The sequence below is a fragment of the Camelus bactrianus genome, chromosome 25, assembly GCF_048773025.1.
Source record: "Camelus bactrianus isolate YW-2024 breed Bactrian camel chromosome 25, ASM4877302v1, whole genome shotgun sequence".
NCBI lineage: Eukaryota > Metazoa > Chordata > Mammalia > Artiodactyla > Camelidae > Camelus > Camelus bactrianus.
This window is the reverse complement of record NC_133563.1, coordinates 23,303,893-23,316,847: the sequence shown is the minus strand read 5'-3', so window position 1 is coordinate 23,316,847 and position 12,955 is coordinate 23,303,893. Positions and strand designations below refer to the sequence as shown.

General features: G+C 37.0%; 1 protein-coding gene across 3 annotated transcripts in view; it reads right to left on the bottom strand.

Annotated features, from left to right (window-relative positions):
- Positions 1–12,955, bottom strand: part of COL14A1 (collagen type XIV alpha 1 chain) — a 184,362-nt gene that overhangs the window by 52,325 nt on the left and 119,082 nt on the right. For all 3 annotated transcript variants that reach the window (XM_074352994.1, XM_074352992.1, XM_074352993.1), the window contains exons 35-37: positions 9,555–9,632; positions 7,292–7,378; positions 1,156–1,209 (exon numbers count right to left, since the gene is read on the bottom strand). In XM_074352994.1, coding sequence (XP_074209095.1) covers positions 1,156–1,209; positions 7,292–7,378; positions 9,555–9,632 — 219 coding nt within the window. The remainder of the gene's footprint in view (positions 1–1,155; positions 1,210–7,291; positions 7,379–9,554; positions 9,633–12,955) is intronic.

Genomic DNA, 12,955 nt, shown 5'->3' with positions numbered 1-12,955 from the left:
GGGGAGGGGTTCCAGGATCCTCAGAAGTTCATGGCACTGCCCTTGGGTGAAACCGGGAAAGACCTAGTGTATCACTGCCTGAGAAGAGGCCTTCAAACCATTGGCCTCCCTTGTAGCACATGAGAGATGGAGCCAAGTAAGATACATCAGGTCTCTGCCTGAGAAAATGTGTCACAATACCAAAAACTAAAACAGAAAAAGGAGCTGCTTTATGGTTTGAGTTTTGAGTTGGATTGTACTTGATTATCTTCAGCCTTCTTTCATTTACTCCTTTTCTCCTCCTCATTCTCTCCTACCTTGCTCCATTTGTTTCCAATTTTCTAGTAAAAAAAAAGCTGCCATGTTCTCTTCTCCATGAATAAGCGAGATAGGGAGTCAAATCATAAAGGGCCTTGAATGCTATGCCAAGGAGGCTGACGTGTATTCTCAAGGCAGTCGCACATAATGGCAGGTTTTAAGAGTATGATGTGATCCAGTATAACTTTAAAGAAATAAATCTGGGGGCAGATGTGAAGCAGCAATAAAAAAAATCAAGCCACTGGAGCCAGGAGACCAATTAGAAGATTTGCCACAAAGCCAGATAGAAGATGATGAGACCCGAACTCAATTAGTGGCTGGGCTTCTGCCATCCCTTAGGGTGCCTTTGTGCAAAGCGGAAAAATGTGTGCCTCGACATGGTTCTCTTAGCTGGTGCCTTTGTACAGTGTACAACCTGAACCACCACGTTTGGTGGCCTTGGGCAGTGAAAATGGAAGATAGAGCTGTGTGTTTGATTACACACAGTGGGAAGGGAGAAAGAGGAGTCTAAAACCTGTGAAACTACCCAGAGGACTGCTGGCTAGTTGTGATTCAGTGCTGCCCCAAAGATTCATCCTTGTTGTAGACAGAGGAAAAGGAGAATGTTCAAGAGAGAGAACTACCTTGGGTAGCAAATCACTCAGAACATTGACACGCTACTTCTGACCCAGAAACCTTTCTTCTTACTAAGTTACTAATTTTTTTTGTTAAAAAATCACAAGCTTTTAAGAATAAGGGAAAAGTCTTAGACACAACTTTCATTAAAAATATAAAGAGCTTTAAACTGCAAAGGGTAAATACTACTTAACGCCAGAATTATATTATGGCTGGTGATATAAGAGGGAGAAGAAACATTACCTTTGGACCTTGTTCACCACGTTGGCCCTTTGGTCCTCGTAGTCCTGGACCACCCTGGCAAACAGATGTTAAGTATTAGCACAAAGTCAAGTCTGAAAGCAATATATTTCACTCATTTTCCTTAATAATATGGATTATGTAATTCTTGTTTTGTATAGAGGCCAACACATTGTGTAATGGTGTACATTCATCATGATCCTTAACTGGGAATCTGCCCCCCAGACTCACCTTTCCCCAATGATTTGTTTCATGGTTTGAGAAAACTTTCTATGCCAAATCCCTTTAAATTAAAAAAAGCTACAAGATCTTTTGAGTGTGTAAGACTACTGCTATTAATAGAAGCAAATAATAAAAATACACTGTTAATCTAAAATTGTGTATATCTCAAACCATGACTTTGAGATGAAGGTTATTTAATTAAATTGTAACAAGCATAAAAAAATAATAATTTAATTTTCTTTATTTATACCGTAAAAAGTTAGTATTTCTGAAACTTCAGTTATTTGCATTTCCCCTCAAGATTTTTGTCGTATTACTCCACTGCCTGAAATATGATTTAATTGTATTTTCTTTATATAGATACATATGTACATACATAAAAATATGCATATATGTAAATATGTATATGTATCCTTTGTGAACATATTCTTCGTATATGTGTGCATATATATGCATATATACTCATTTTGAATATTTTTTAATTTACTCACTATTTCACTAAATAAATCCATTTATAGGCAAATATTATAGTACTGGTAGATAGAAAAACACGTTACTTAGTCAGAATGGAAGGTAACCTTAAAAATACACTATGACAATGTTAGTAAACCTAGCTAGATCTTGTTCCTAATAAAGTCTGTGGGCAATGGGTTTGCTCTTTGTTGAAAAGGGACAAGAATAAGTATTCGAAGGGTCATATGAGCACCAGACTGAGAATATTGTCTTCACTTGAGCAGAAAGATGAAAAGATCGCTGAAAACAGGATAGATTTCTCACTATGTGATTCCAGTTTACTTCACGCTATGTCACTGACTCCTGAAAATTACTTCATGTGCCATCAGCAAAACACTTGCACCACTTGGGAAAAGACTGGATAGGGTGATCTTTAAGGTTTCTTCCAATTTATTTTAACTGCCAAAACTCACGCCCCTCCTCAATATCAGTTGGTTGCTTATCTTCCAGACTTTTAACTTCTAATTATAAAATTGCACTTTATGCCTGTGTATATGTTTCTACAGCAAATATGACCTATAGTATTTTTGTGGTACTATTTGTTATGTGTAGATTGCATATGTGATATCACACTTTTTATATATCTCTGGGGTTTTAAACTTAATATGTTTTAGAGATTTTTCCGTGACAAAACATACAATCAAACTTATTATTAATGAGTTGAGTAGTTGTCTGAACCCTGGGCGTATGATAGTTTAACCATTCTTTCATTGCTGAAAGTGTAGGAGTTTTCCTGACAATTTTTTTGCTATCTAAACAATAGTGCAATTAATATCCTCACAAATCGCCTTAAGTACAAACTGTAATATTTAGGTACAAATGTTAATATTTAAAATATCAACAAGTATGGGGAAAAAGAATATGAAAATGAATATATGTATATTCATGTATGACTGAAAAAAAGTGCTGTATGCCAGAAATTGACACAGCATGGTAAACCAACTATAAATCAATGAAAATAAATTTTTTTTAATCTAAAGGACAAGATTAAAAAAAAAGATATCAACAAGTAGAATTTTAAATAAAATTTTGATGGATAAATTGTCAAAATGTGCTCCATAAACACTGTGCCAGTTTATTTATTTGTCAAGAGTTTGAGGGTCCTTGTTTCTCTGAACCTCAGTCTACACTTGATATTGTCAAACTTTTACTTTTTTTACCAACCTGACTGGTAAAAATAACACTTTACTCTTATTTTTATTTTAATTCCCCTTAAAACTACTGTGGTTGAGCACCTTTTTGTAACATTTATCCATTTGCATTTTATTTGCATTATATATTGCATTACATATCAGCACAACTACCTACTTATGTACTTTACCCAATTTTCTATTGGGTTGCAAGTCTTTTCCTCTTTAACGTGCAGAAATTCTTCATCTCTTTGGATACTACATCTTTAACTGTTATAGATAATGTGAATATTTTTCCCAACTGTGGCAGACACTGTTGGTTGGCTATCAAAGAGTTTTTCCTGACTTCCTTCTCCATTTTCTTCTCCATTTTATTTCTCCTTCTATAGACAAAGGTTTGCTTGCTTGGCCTCCTTTGCAATCAGGAACGGGCATGTGAACCAGTTTGGGCCAACTTGATCAAGAAGGCACAAGCCTACGGAGAGCACATTGGGAAGCTGGAACAGGCTCTGGTCTTGATAAAGTTGTTGAACAGCCACATGTGCCCTGGGACCATCTGTCTCTAAGCCTCTTGTTGAGTAAACAATGGATGTCCACATGTCCCAACTGTTTACACTATCGTGTTGGTCAAATTTTCTGTTTCTCGCAACAAACCCAGTGCATCCCAAGTAACATTCCCACTCTGGCACCTTTTAAATTTTGTTTGCTCATTTCAAGTGATTGTTTTTTAACTGAAGATTTTCTCCAAATGTGTTCAATTGGCTCACAGATATTCATACCCGAAGTATCATATCTAAAATACTTCTAACTAATTTTCTACCTTATCCCTAACCCTCATCACTGAGTATATAACAAGAACTCAACAAATTTTTGTGGTGTCAACTTCCATCCTTTCAATAAGATAGGGTTATTCTAGGCAAAAGGAATATGTTTCTTTCACCCACACCTTCCTCTAGCTCTTCTAGAGTTTTATTGGCACATAATACTGCAGAGTAAATTCTTGAATGAGAAAAATGACAACTATGTAAAATCATCAGACAAGGTTTATTACATACTGTTTGTGGTACTGTTTCTTAAGTAGTTCATTAAACTTTTGACATTTAAAAAATGTCAACAGTTTTTCTCCTGTTTCACCTTTTCTTTCACCCCCAAATCAGAGCTCAACACTTCTCCTTCACGTCTCTGCTGCTTTTATTCTCATTAAAAAGTTTGACTCTTAGGTCATATGTAAATATTTTATAACTTGTTCCAGCAGCATCGCAGATGAAAAAACCTGAAAACCCTCCAGCTAAAAAAACTTATTAATGCTGTTTGAAATAAAATAAACATTATTCTAATTAAGAACTGAATCCTTAAGTATCAGGAATGAAGAAGAAACCAAAAGCTGGAGCAGCAGGCATGTGCACTGAGGCTGCCATGGGGGAGGATGGGGAAGGATGGTTGAGGTTTGCTGCAAAGGGTGTATTTTATAGCCCACACAAGGCAACGAAATGTGAACTTGGACATATCACAGGTGGGGGAGGGTAGGATACGAAACATTCTTTAAAGCTGAGGAAATTGAAAGACTGCACTCTGAATGAGCTAGGGAAAAAGGAAAAAAAAAGAAAAAAGCCCACTAGCAGGTGGAGAATCAAGATATTGTTTCCACTTTAGCTTTGGGAGGAGAAGAAAATGTCTCCACTAAGAAATATTACCCAGAAGCTGATTCGCATACAATCAAGGAACCAGAATTTACATGGCCTATGAGGGTCACACGAAACTCCAAAGTCAAACTTTTAAGGTGGTTTTCAGTTGGCTGTATACCCAGGAGCTTAGCAGAAGCAGGCACATATATGTTCCGGGAAAATACAGCTCAAAAATGGGTTCAAAATATTCCCAGAGATAAAGGTTCCAGTAATGCAAATTCAAATATGTACCCCAATAATGACAAAATACATGTGGAAATAAGACAGCATGAGTAAAATCAGCAAAAAAAAAAAAAAAAGAAAATAGAAAAATAAAGGCTGAATTAGAACCACATACATTGCAGATACTGAAATCATCACATAAAGAATGTAAATACCATACTGAATATATTTAAAAAAAATAATTTTGAAAATGTTACAAAAGAGGAAGAGACTATACAAATGACCAGAAGGTTTGAAAAGGAACAAAATATAACTTGTAGATCTGTTAAAAACAATAATCAAAATCAGAAGTGCAATAGATAGGCTAAATAGCACATTACCCATAGTTAAACACAGAGTACACAGAAAGTAATTTTGAAGATGTTACCCAGAATAAAGCCTGGAGGCACAAGCAGAAAATAAATAAGAGGTTAAAAAGGCAGAGTAAAATTACAAATGTTAATGTGCCTCTAGTTGAAGTTTCAGGAAAACACAGAGATGATTGGAGAGAGGCAATATTCAAAGAAATAATGACTAAGAAAATCCAAATATAATGAAAAACACTGGGATTCAAATTCATGAAAACCAAAAATTTCCAAAACAGCGAAACAATAACATCAAAAATCCACACCAAAACGTACTGCAGTGAAACTTCAGATCACTAAAAACAGAGGAATCTTGCAAGCAATCAGGGAGAAAAGATTTGTCACAGAAGAATGACAATTCAACGGACAGCTGGCTTTTCCCTAGCAACAATGCAAGCTATAAAACTGTCATAGCTCAGGGAAAAGTGCTCAGAGAAAATAGCTGCTAATCTTGAATTGCACTCTCAGTTTATTAGTTTGGGAAGTTGTCTGTCTGCTTTAATTGACGTCAATATTAAAACTTCAAGCAACGTAGGAGGTTTATTATGCTCTTATATTAAAACCTGAGCTGGTCCAGCAGAGTAGAGTAGATTTACCAAGCAGGGCAGCATGGAACCTCGGTTGCTCCCATCTTATTGCTGCGCTGTGCCCAAGGACATTGCTTATCAAAGTGGATTCACTACCACATGTTCCCACTCTAGTCTGCTGAGAAGGGTGAGCGTGGTTAAGGAAGACATTTGGTTTTCATTTAAAAACAACCATCCGGGTGACTGCATATACCTTCTCTCTCACTGGCCAGAACTTAGTCATAAGGTCACATTTACTCGCAAATAATCAAATCCCTAGCTGAACAGCCAAGTGCACTTGGCTGAAACTCAGGGCATCCTACTATTTTTAAAAGGCAGCGGTAATGAGTATGGGGGGCAATTAGCAATCTCGGTAACAACTATCAAAAGTACCTATTTGGGTTCTATATCCAGAGCTTGAAAGAATGTTCTCTGTGCCAAAGATAAAGGAGAAATTAGTGGGATATAGTCTAGACACATTCAGTAGGTTCTATTCCTTTTTGTTCAGAATAGGAAGTGTGGTACGTGAATGAAGGAAAATTATGTAGGTGGGGTCAACCTGGAGCCAACTTTCATGTTGCAAGCCAGCTGTCAGTGAGGGTTATCGACTGCATGCATGCTGACTGGGCCCGGCCACCAATGGCAAGCCATGTGCAAGCACTGGTCTGGATCAGAATATTCCTCCTGCGAGGTCTGAATTTCTTTATCTGCTCATGCACCTCCTCCCTGTTTTCTTTGTCTTTCTGCCTCGATACATTTGCCATTTCCTAACCACAGACCAGCTATATCATACTTATTTTAAAGAAACACTGATCACCCCAGGTTAGCCGGTTAGACATAAGCATTTAGACATATTACAAAAGATTTATCATGGTAAATTCAAAGACCCAGAGAGTGCAATTATATATATATTTTATATTAAAAAAATGTTTTCTTTCTCCTCTTCTCTCCCTCTTTTCTCTCTCTCTCTCTCCCTCGATTTCTCTCCCTCCTTTTCTGTAGGAAGTTCCAGTCCACAGTGGAAAACTTCATGCTCACATCAGGTAACTTTCCCAGAGATTCTGAAATCCTCCTTTCACATATAAATTTTGAGACAGGATGGGCAGAGGGAGTATATGTAAATCTTACAGCTACAAGCAGAGGGCCAGTGTTTGGAACATTCACACTGAAAACAAAGCCCAGGCCTTAAAAGGGAAGCTCCTGATTAGAGAGCACTGTGAGAGGAGCACGGCACAGCAGTTAAGAGCCTCATCTGCAGGCATCGGGGGACCTGGGTTTGAAGAGCAGCTCCTCCAGGCTGTGTTCTTTAGGCAAGTTACTTGACCTCTCTGTGCTTCAGTTTGCTCACAGGATTAAGTAAGTGTTTAGCACAGTGGCTGTCCCATATTAGACATGCAACAAGTGATTGTTATAAATACTATTAAAGAACACTTAAGCCCAAACTAGGCAAGACTTACTGGTGGGCCTGCTGGTCCCAGAGCCCCTTTGTTGATTTCAGAACAGGAGCAGGAATGTGGAAGGTCTGGGCAGGTCTCCTCATCCCTCTGAGGGGGAAAAAATAGCATAACTAGTTAACAAGCTAGTCTATACAAATGGCTTTATAAACTCAAAGAAAACACTTCAATTTAAGACACTTTAAAAAAATTCTTAAGTGAGCATTTGTCTAGAAAGGTGGAAAATATTTTCTTCTGACCATAAACTCTTCTTTTTAAAAAAAACAGTGAATGGGTTGAAAATAAGGAAAAACATCACAGCATTCATCTAAAGCTTTGAGATAGAAGGTCATTTCCTCTTGGAGAATTCTGCTGCCAGGCGACACTACAAGATGGATTATGAACGTCAATCTGAATATATCTGAATGAGCCACTGGAGTGTAGAGGAAGACAGAGCACCTGCTAAGAGCTATTTTTTTGTGGATTTGTGAATATCCCATTTAGAGTAGCAGTCAAATAGAAGTCCACCCTGGGTTAAGAAACTATAGAACTTCAAAGGGTTCCTCAGTCCCTTTGGATAGAGAGAAAGTGAGCTTCATTTTTGAAGACTTTGGGGGAAAGAAGTTAGAGTCGAATAGAGCACAGGTGGTAATTAATTTATCAAGTTGAAAATAATCTCAGTCTCTAAACTACTCACAATAGAAACCCCCAGAAAGCTGAGCGAAGGGTCTTACTTGCTTTTCTCTAAACAGTGCACAATAGTCAAAAGTTTCAGCTCACGAAAAGTTTCAGAAAAAAACTTCTGCTAACATATCTATCCTGATATCTTGGGTGGCTGGAGTGAAATACAAACTTAAGCATCCTGAAAGATCCCCTAAATGAGGCTGACAGCAGGCCTCCCATGACCAGAGACTCAGTGATGGTTTTGCCATTGCTCTTGACTGTGTCTCCATCCATGTCTTTCTACCATGGGATTTCCACATCTTCAGCAATAGACATGAAAAGGAGAGCTCTGAGAAGGGCTGGGTCCTTCCTAGGGGACATGGTGATCACATTTTGCTTGATACAGCGCAAGATTCAGAGTATTTCCCCTTCCAATTTCCAATCTACCTGCTCTTAAGCATAACAGCATAGTGTATCTGATTTAACTCCTCACCAGAGTTTAATGGAAATTTATTTTAACAAAAAAAGAAGTTACTTCCTTCTCAGACATAATCACCATGAATTTACTGCCTGCAACAGATGATGTGATCCGGTATATGGTCTTAAAAAAGCAAATCTTTTAGACTTGCTGAAATCTTCCCCATGCCCAGTCTCCAGGTTTAGCTATTGACCTGACTCCTGTCCAACCACAACAAGGTCAACATTTCCACTCAACGACCCTTAGGATTCTAAAACATGAATGTTTTTATATGCACAGGTATACCCTCCAATGAATTACATTTGGTATTAATAACGAGAAAAGATTTGGTTTTCTAGCAGCATTGCATAGGTTATATAGATCATGACTGATTCCCAAACTGTGTGGGAAGATGCCCTAGGGCACTACGCAAACTCACAGGGGCACCCCGAGTGTTTAAAAAAATCAAGAGAAACCCCAATACTCAGCATCCATTGGACTTCATATGAAAAACTAGCTCAAGGTGGTTCACAGTCTCAACATTAGATTTTGAAGCACTTTTTTTGATGCTGTCATATATTTGCAAATTTAGTTTTTCAGCAGTTCCTATGAAGGAAAGCAAGTACTATGGGAAAAATCAATATGGAAAAAGAAGTGATTCCAAGATATGAGAAGTTGTGCATTCTCAACAGGCACACCCATCCCATTAGTAAGCAACTGTGGTTATTTAAAAATAAAATATATAATCTCAGAATTTCAATTTATATACATTATTTTTTTACACAGCTACTGAGTTGTTAGGATGTAAAGACTTAATGAAGCTATTTGGATCTAACGATCTCATATATAGAATTGTCAGGTTTTTCTCTAGGCTTAGGGGTGCCATGAAAAAAAGCATTGTGACACTAAAGTCTTCATGAACCATGACACTTGGGAACATCTGGACTCTGAGTAAGTGGCACCCCATGGAGCTGGGCAGTTCCCACCATGTGTGTCAGTGTGTCCTGCTGATTCCAAACATACCTCCTTCTAATTTTCATTATCATCATAATGAATTATCTCTGACATGGCTTTTGTGAAACACGATTTCATTTTCAGGGAGCATTAAATACAACTTCTGAAAATTTCAATAAAGAACAGACCAAATAATGAAAGAAGAAGTCTTACCAAGCCGGGAAGTTCACAGCATTTGTCTTTATTGGCCCATGATGTGGAACAAACAATATCGAACATCTGTAACTGGAACTGCAATTTAAAAAGAAAATTGTCATTCAATAAAAGATCTATAGATCCCTTGTGTTTGTAATTATAATGATTTCATAGTATATACCACATAAATAGAACATCAATACATTTATAATATAATATTGCGGTGAATAAATTAAAAAGTCATTCCAACAATATCAACCTAATTTTGTTTCTCAAACACACAGTGATTTAAGATTTTTATCAGTAGTTACTCCATCTACCTTCCAGACTCCCTTATTTATCACAGCTGCCCCCTCCCATCTCTACCTAAAAAAGCTCAGTACTTCTGTCGAAATCTTCCCTACTGTTCATCACAGCTACTCCAAGCACCCCTGTAGTCCCACAATTCTCTGTATGTCTTTTATAGCGTATCTCCCACCATACAATGCAATTATTCATATTTTCTTTTCCTTAGACTGGGAACTCGTCAAAGGACAGAGAAGCACTTATTCATCTTTGTGTCCTCTATCATAACATGGGGCATGCAGTGGGTATTCATGAAAGCTTATCGAATTAATTCTGATTTTCATCACTTGTGCATATATTTGGCAACTTTTTCTCTAGTGCGTAATGCAAGCCAGACACCGTGTAGACCTTCAGAAGATGAAAATGAACAAAACCAGAGTCCTGCCCTCAAAGAATTTACAAGGAGTAAGAGACAGACACACACTGACTGTTTACAATGTGGTAAGCATCATGACAGATTCACATACAGGACTGTGAGAACTTGTGCAAAGTATATTTTTATTTAAGCCATTGATCACACCGTAAATACTTAGACAGTCCTGTTCTACTCATGTATGCTGGCAAAAACTTAATGTATATTTTGAAATATTTAGAAACATCATTATAATATCATTAAGGGCTCACAGTAGCTTCATGACCCAACCATTTCTAATACTGTATTTCTTCCTATGTTATTTTCAAATATTAAAATCAATTACAGAGCTGGGAGAAGAATGAAATTCTTTTCATTTTAAATCTGTAGCTTTCCTTCAGCAAGTGGTGTTTTCAGCAAGAACTGGAAGCTCTTGGCGCCTTATTTGCCCTCATCCCTGTCAAGGATCCCCTGGATAAAAATGAGAATACCCAAGTAGATCATATGACTGAAACAGGTTACTATCAATGCATGCAGCATCACAAAAGAGCCTGCCCTACGTGACAGCAAAGAAAGTAAAGTCAAGCTTTCTCTTGTTATATCCAGGAAGACGTGGTTGCTAACATCCCTCCCCTAAGTGAGTTTTGCAAGACTAATAAAATAACCCTTAAATATTGAAAGCAGATCCATAAATCAAAACACCATGTTTTCTTATTTCTATATACAATTATTGTGCTGCTTGAAGAAATATGTGCATGGCTCACTACTCTCTTTTTTTTTTTTTCCAGAATAATAAAAAAAAATTGTTCCCAAAGGATGTGGTATCTGAGTCTGTTTAGAGCAAACATAGAGCCAAATTATAATCATTAAAAAATTAGGCTTTTAAAAGTAAAGTATTTTTAAAGAACATGGCTGCTGATTTTCATGAAACACAACAATAGCAACAAAATATTTCAAGGAGCATAGGAGTTAGGAGGCTATGGAGCTGGACTGCCTGGGTGTAATCCACCCACAAGCTAAGTCATTTTAAACAAATCACTTAATGTGTTGGAGTCTCAATTTTCCTTATCTGTAAAATTAGCATAATGACAGTAGCTATTCATTAGTGTAGCAATAGTAGCCGTAACAATAAAGTGAATTCACAAAGGGAAATAATTAGAAGAGTTCCTGGAATAGAGTTATAAATAATAAATATTATTTTAATGTAACATGGACAGCCCTTGCCTAATAGATCTTCAAGCTGCAGAAGGATATATTAACAGAGGCCAAAACAGTGGAATCAAAGTGAAGGTGATGCAGTATTGAGAGCAGAAATGTAATACTAGTTTTTTTCCACAATAATCATATCTGTTTAATATTTTGGTTGAGAAAAAACTTAGCAAATAACAATAATAGCAGCAAATATTTATTGAAAAACTTCCTATGTGTCAGGCACAATCCTAAGGACTTTACCTCTAACATTGAATCTTCTAATCACCATCATGAAGTATGAGAATAGTAATGTCAACCCCATTCTGTAAATTAGGACCTGGGACAAAAAAAACCCTAAGTGATTTAAGCCCATGTTGAAAGCTGAATTCTGGTTGGGATTGGAACAGCACACCTCATTTCTTTTCTTTTCTTTTTTCACTTGCAATGTAAATTTAACAATACAATTTTACATAGAATGTTAAGAGCACTTTTCTTCATATTTTACAGAAGGACTTGAAACATACGGACTTTCTATTAATATTCACCCCATAGCAAATCCAAATCTGACTCCTAAATAGAGGCATTACAATTTGTTTACAGTTTAAAGGCTTCATGGTCATAAGAGGAGGAGGGAAAAGCATAGGTTTATTTTATATAACTGAATGAAAAATAAACTCAAGAAATAGTAAATAAGATTGAACATGGTCCCATGCGCCCTGAAGGAGATGGTGCCCGATTTGGAGGGGTGATTGCTGTGTCCAAAGAGTCTCCTATTTGGAACTTCTGTGACTGCAGGGTCATGGGCTCATCGGTCCCCTTTCTCCCAGACATGGTGCTGCCAGTTCCTTCACTCTGTAGCCAGACCTTTTAAGATCCTCGAAAACAATTGCAAAATTGAAGTGAACAGCACACCTCATTTTCTCGTGGTTTATTTTGTAGTGAACAGATCTTTGGTGAAATGTTTAAAATCCAGACACCCTAGCCTAACTTTACAATGCCATTTGTCCGGGGACATTTATTAAATGGGTCCTATTATGATAGCAGTACATAGATTCAGTTGATTCTGTAAGTCATTCATCCATTAAGAAATTTTCCATTTCTGAATAGAGCCCTCAGTGTAAAAACATTTTAGTGAATGGAAAGATTTATTTAAATCAAAGGCCTTTCACTAGTCCTAAGACACACCAGGGTTTCCTGAAGTTTTTCAAATAAACATTCATCGCCCAATCTCCTACAACAGTACAATGTCTCCATACAAACCTTTGGCTAAACTTCTTCTACCCTATTGATTTACTGGGATTCTTATGAGTTCATTTTATTTATGCAAGAGGTTTAATGCTTACTAAGTGCTGAATGAAGCTAATACTATCATTCGAAGAATGCTTGTGGGTTGTCGTTTCTTTTGCAAGTTAGATGAAGTCAGCAGTCTTTTTGGTGTGAGTACAACAAATTTATTCACAATTGTTTTGCATTCGTAATAGTTAGATTCCTCAGCCTTCATTTAGAGATGTCTTTTCCAAGGCACATTTCT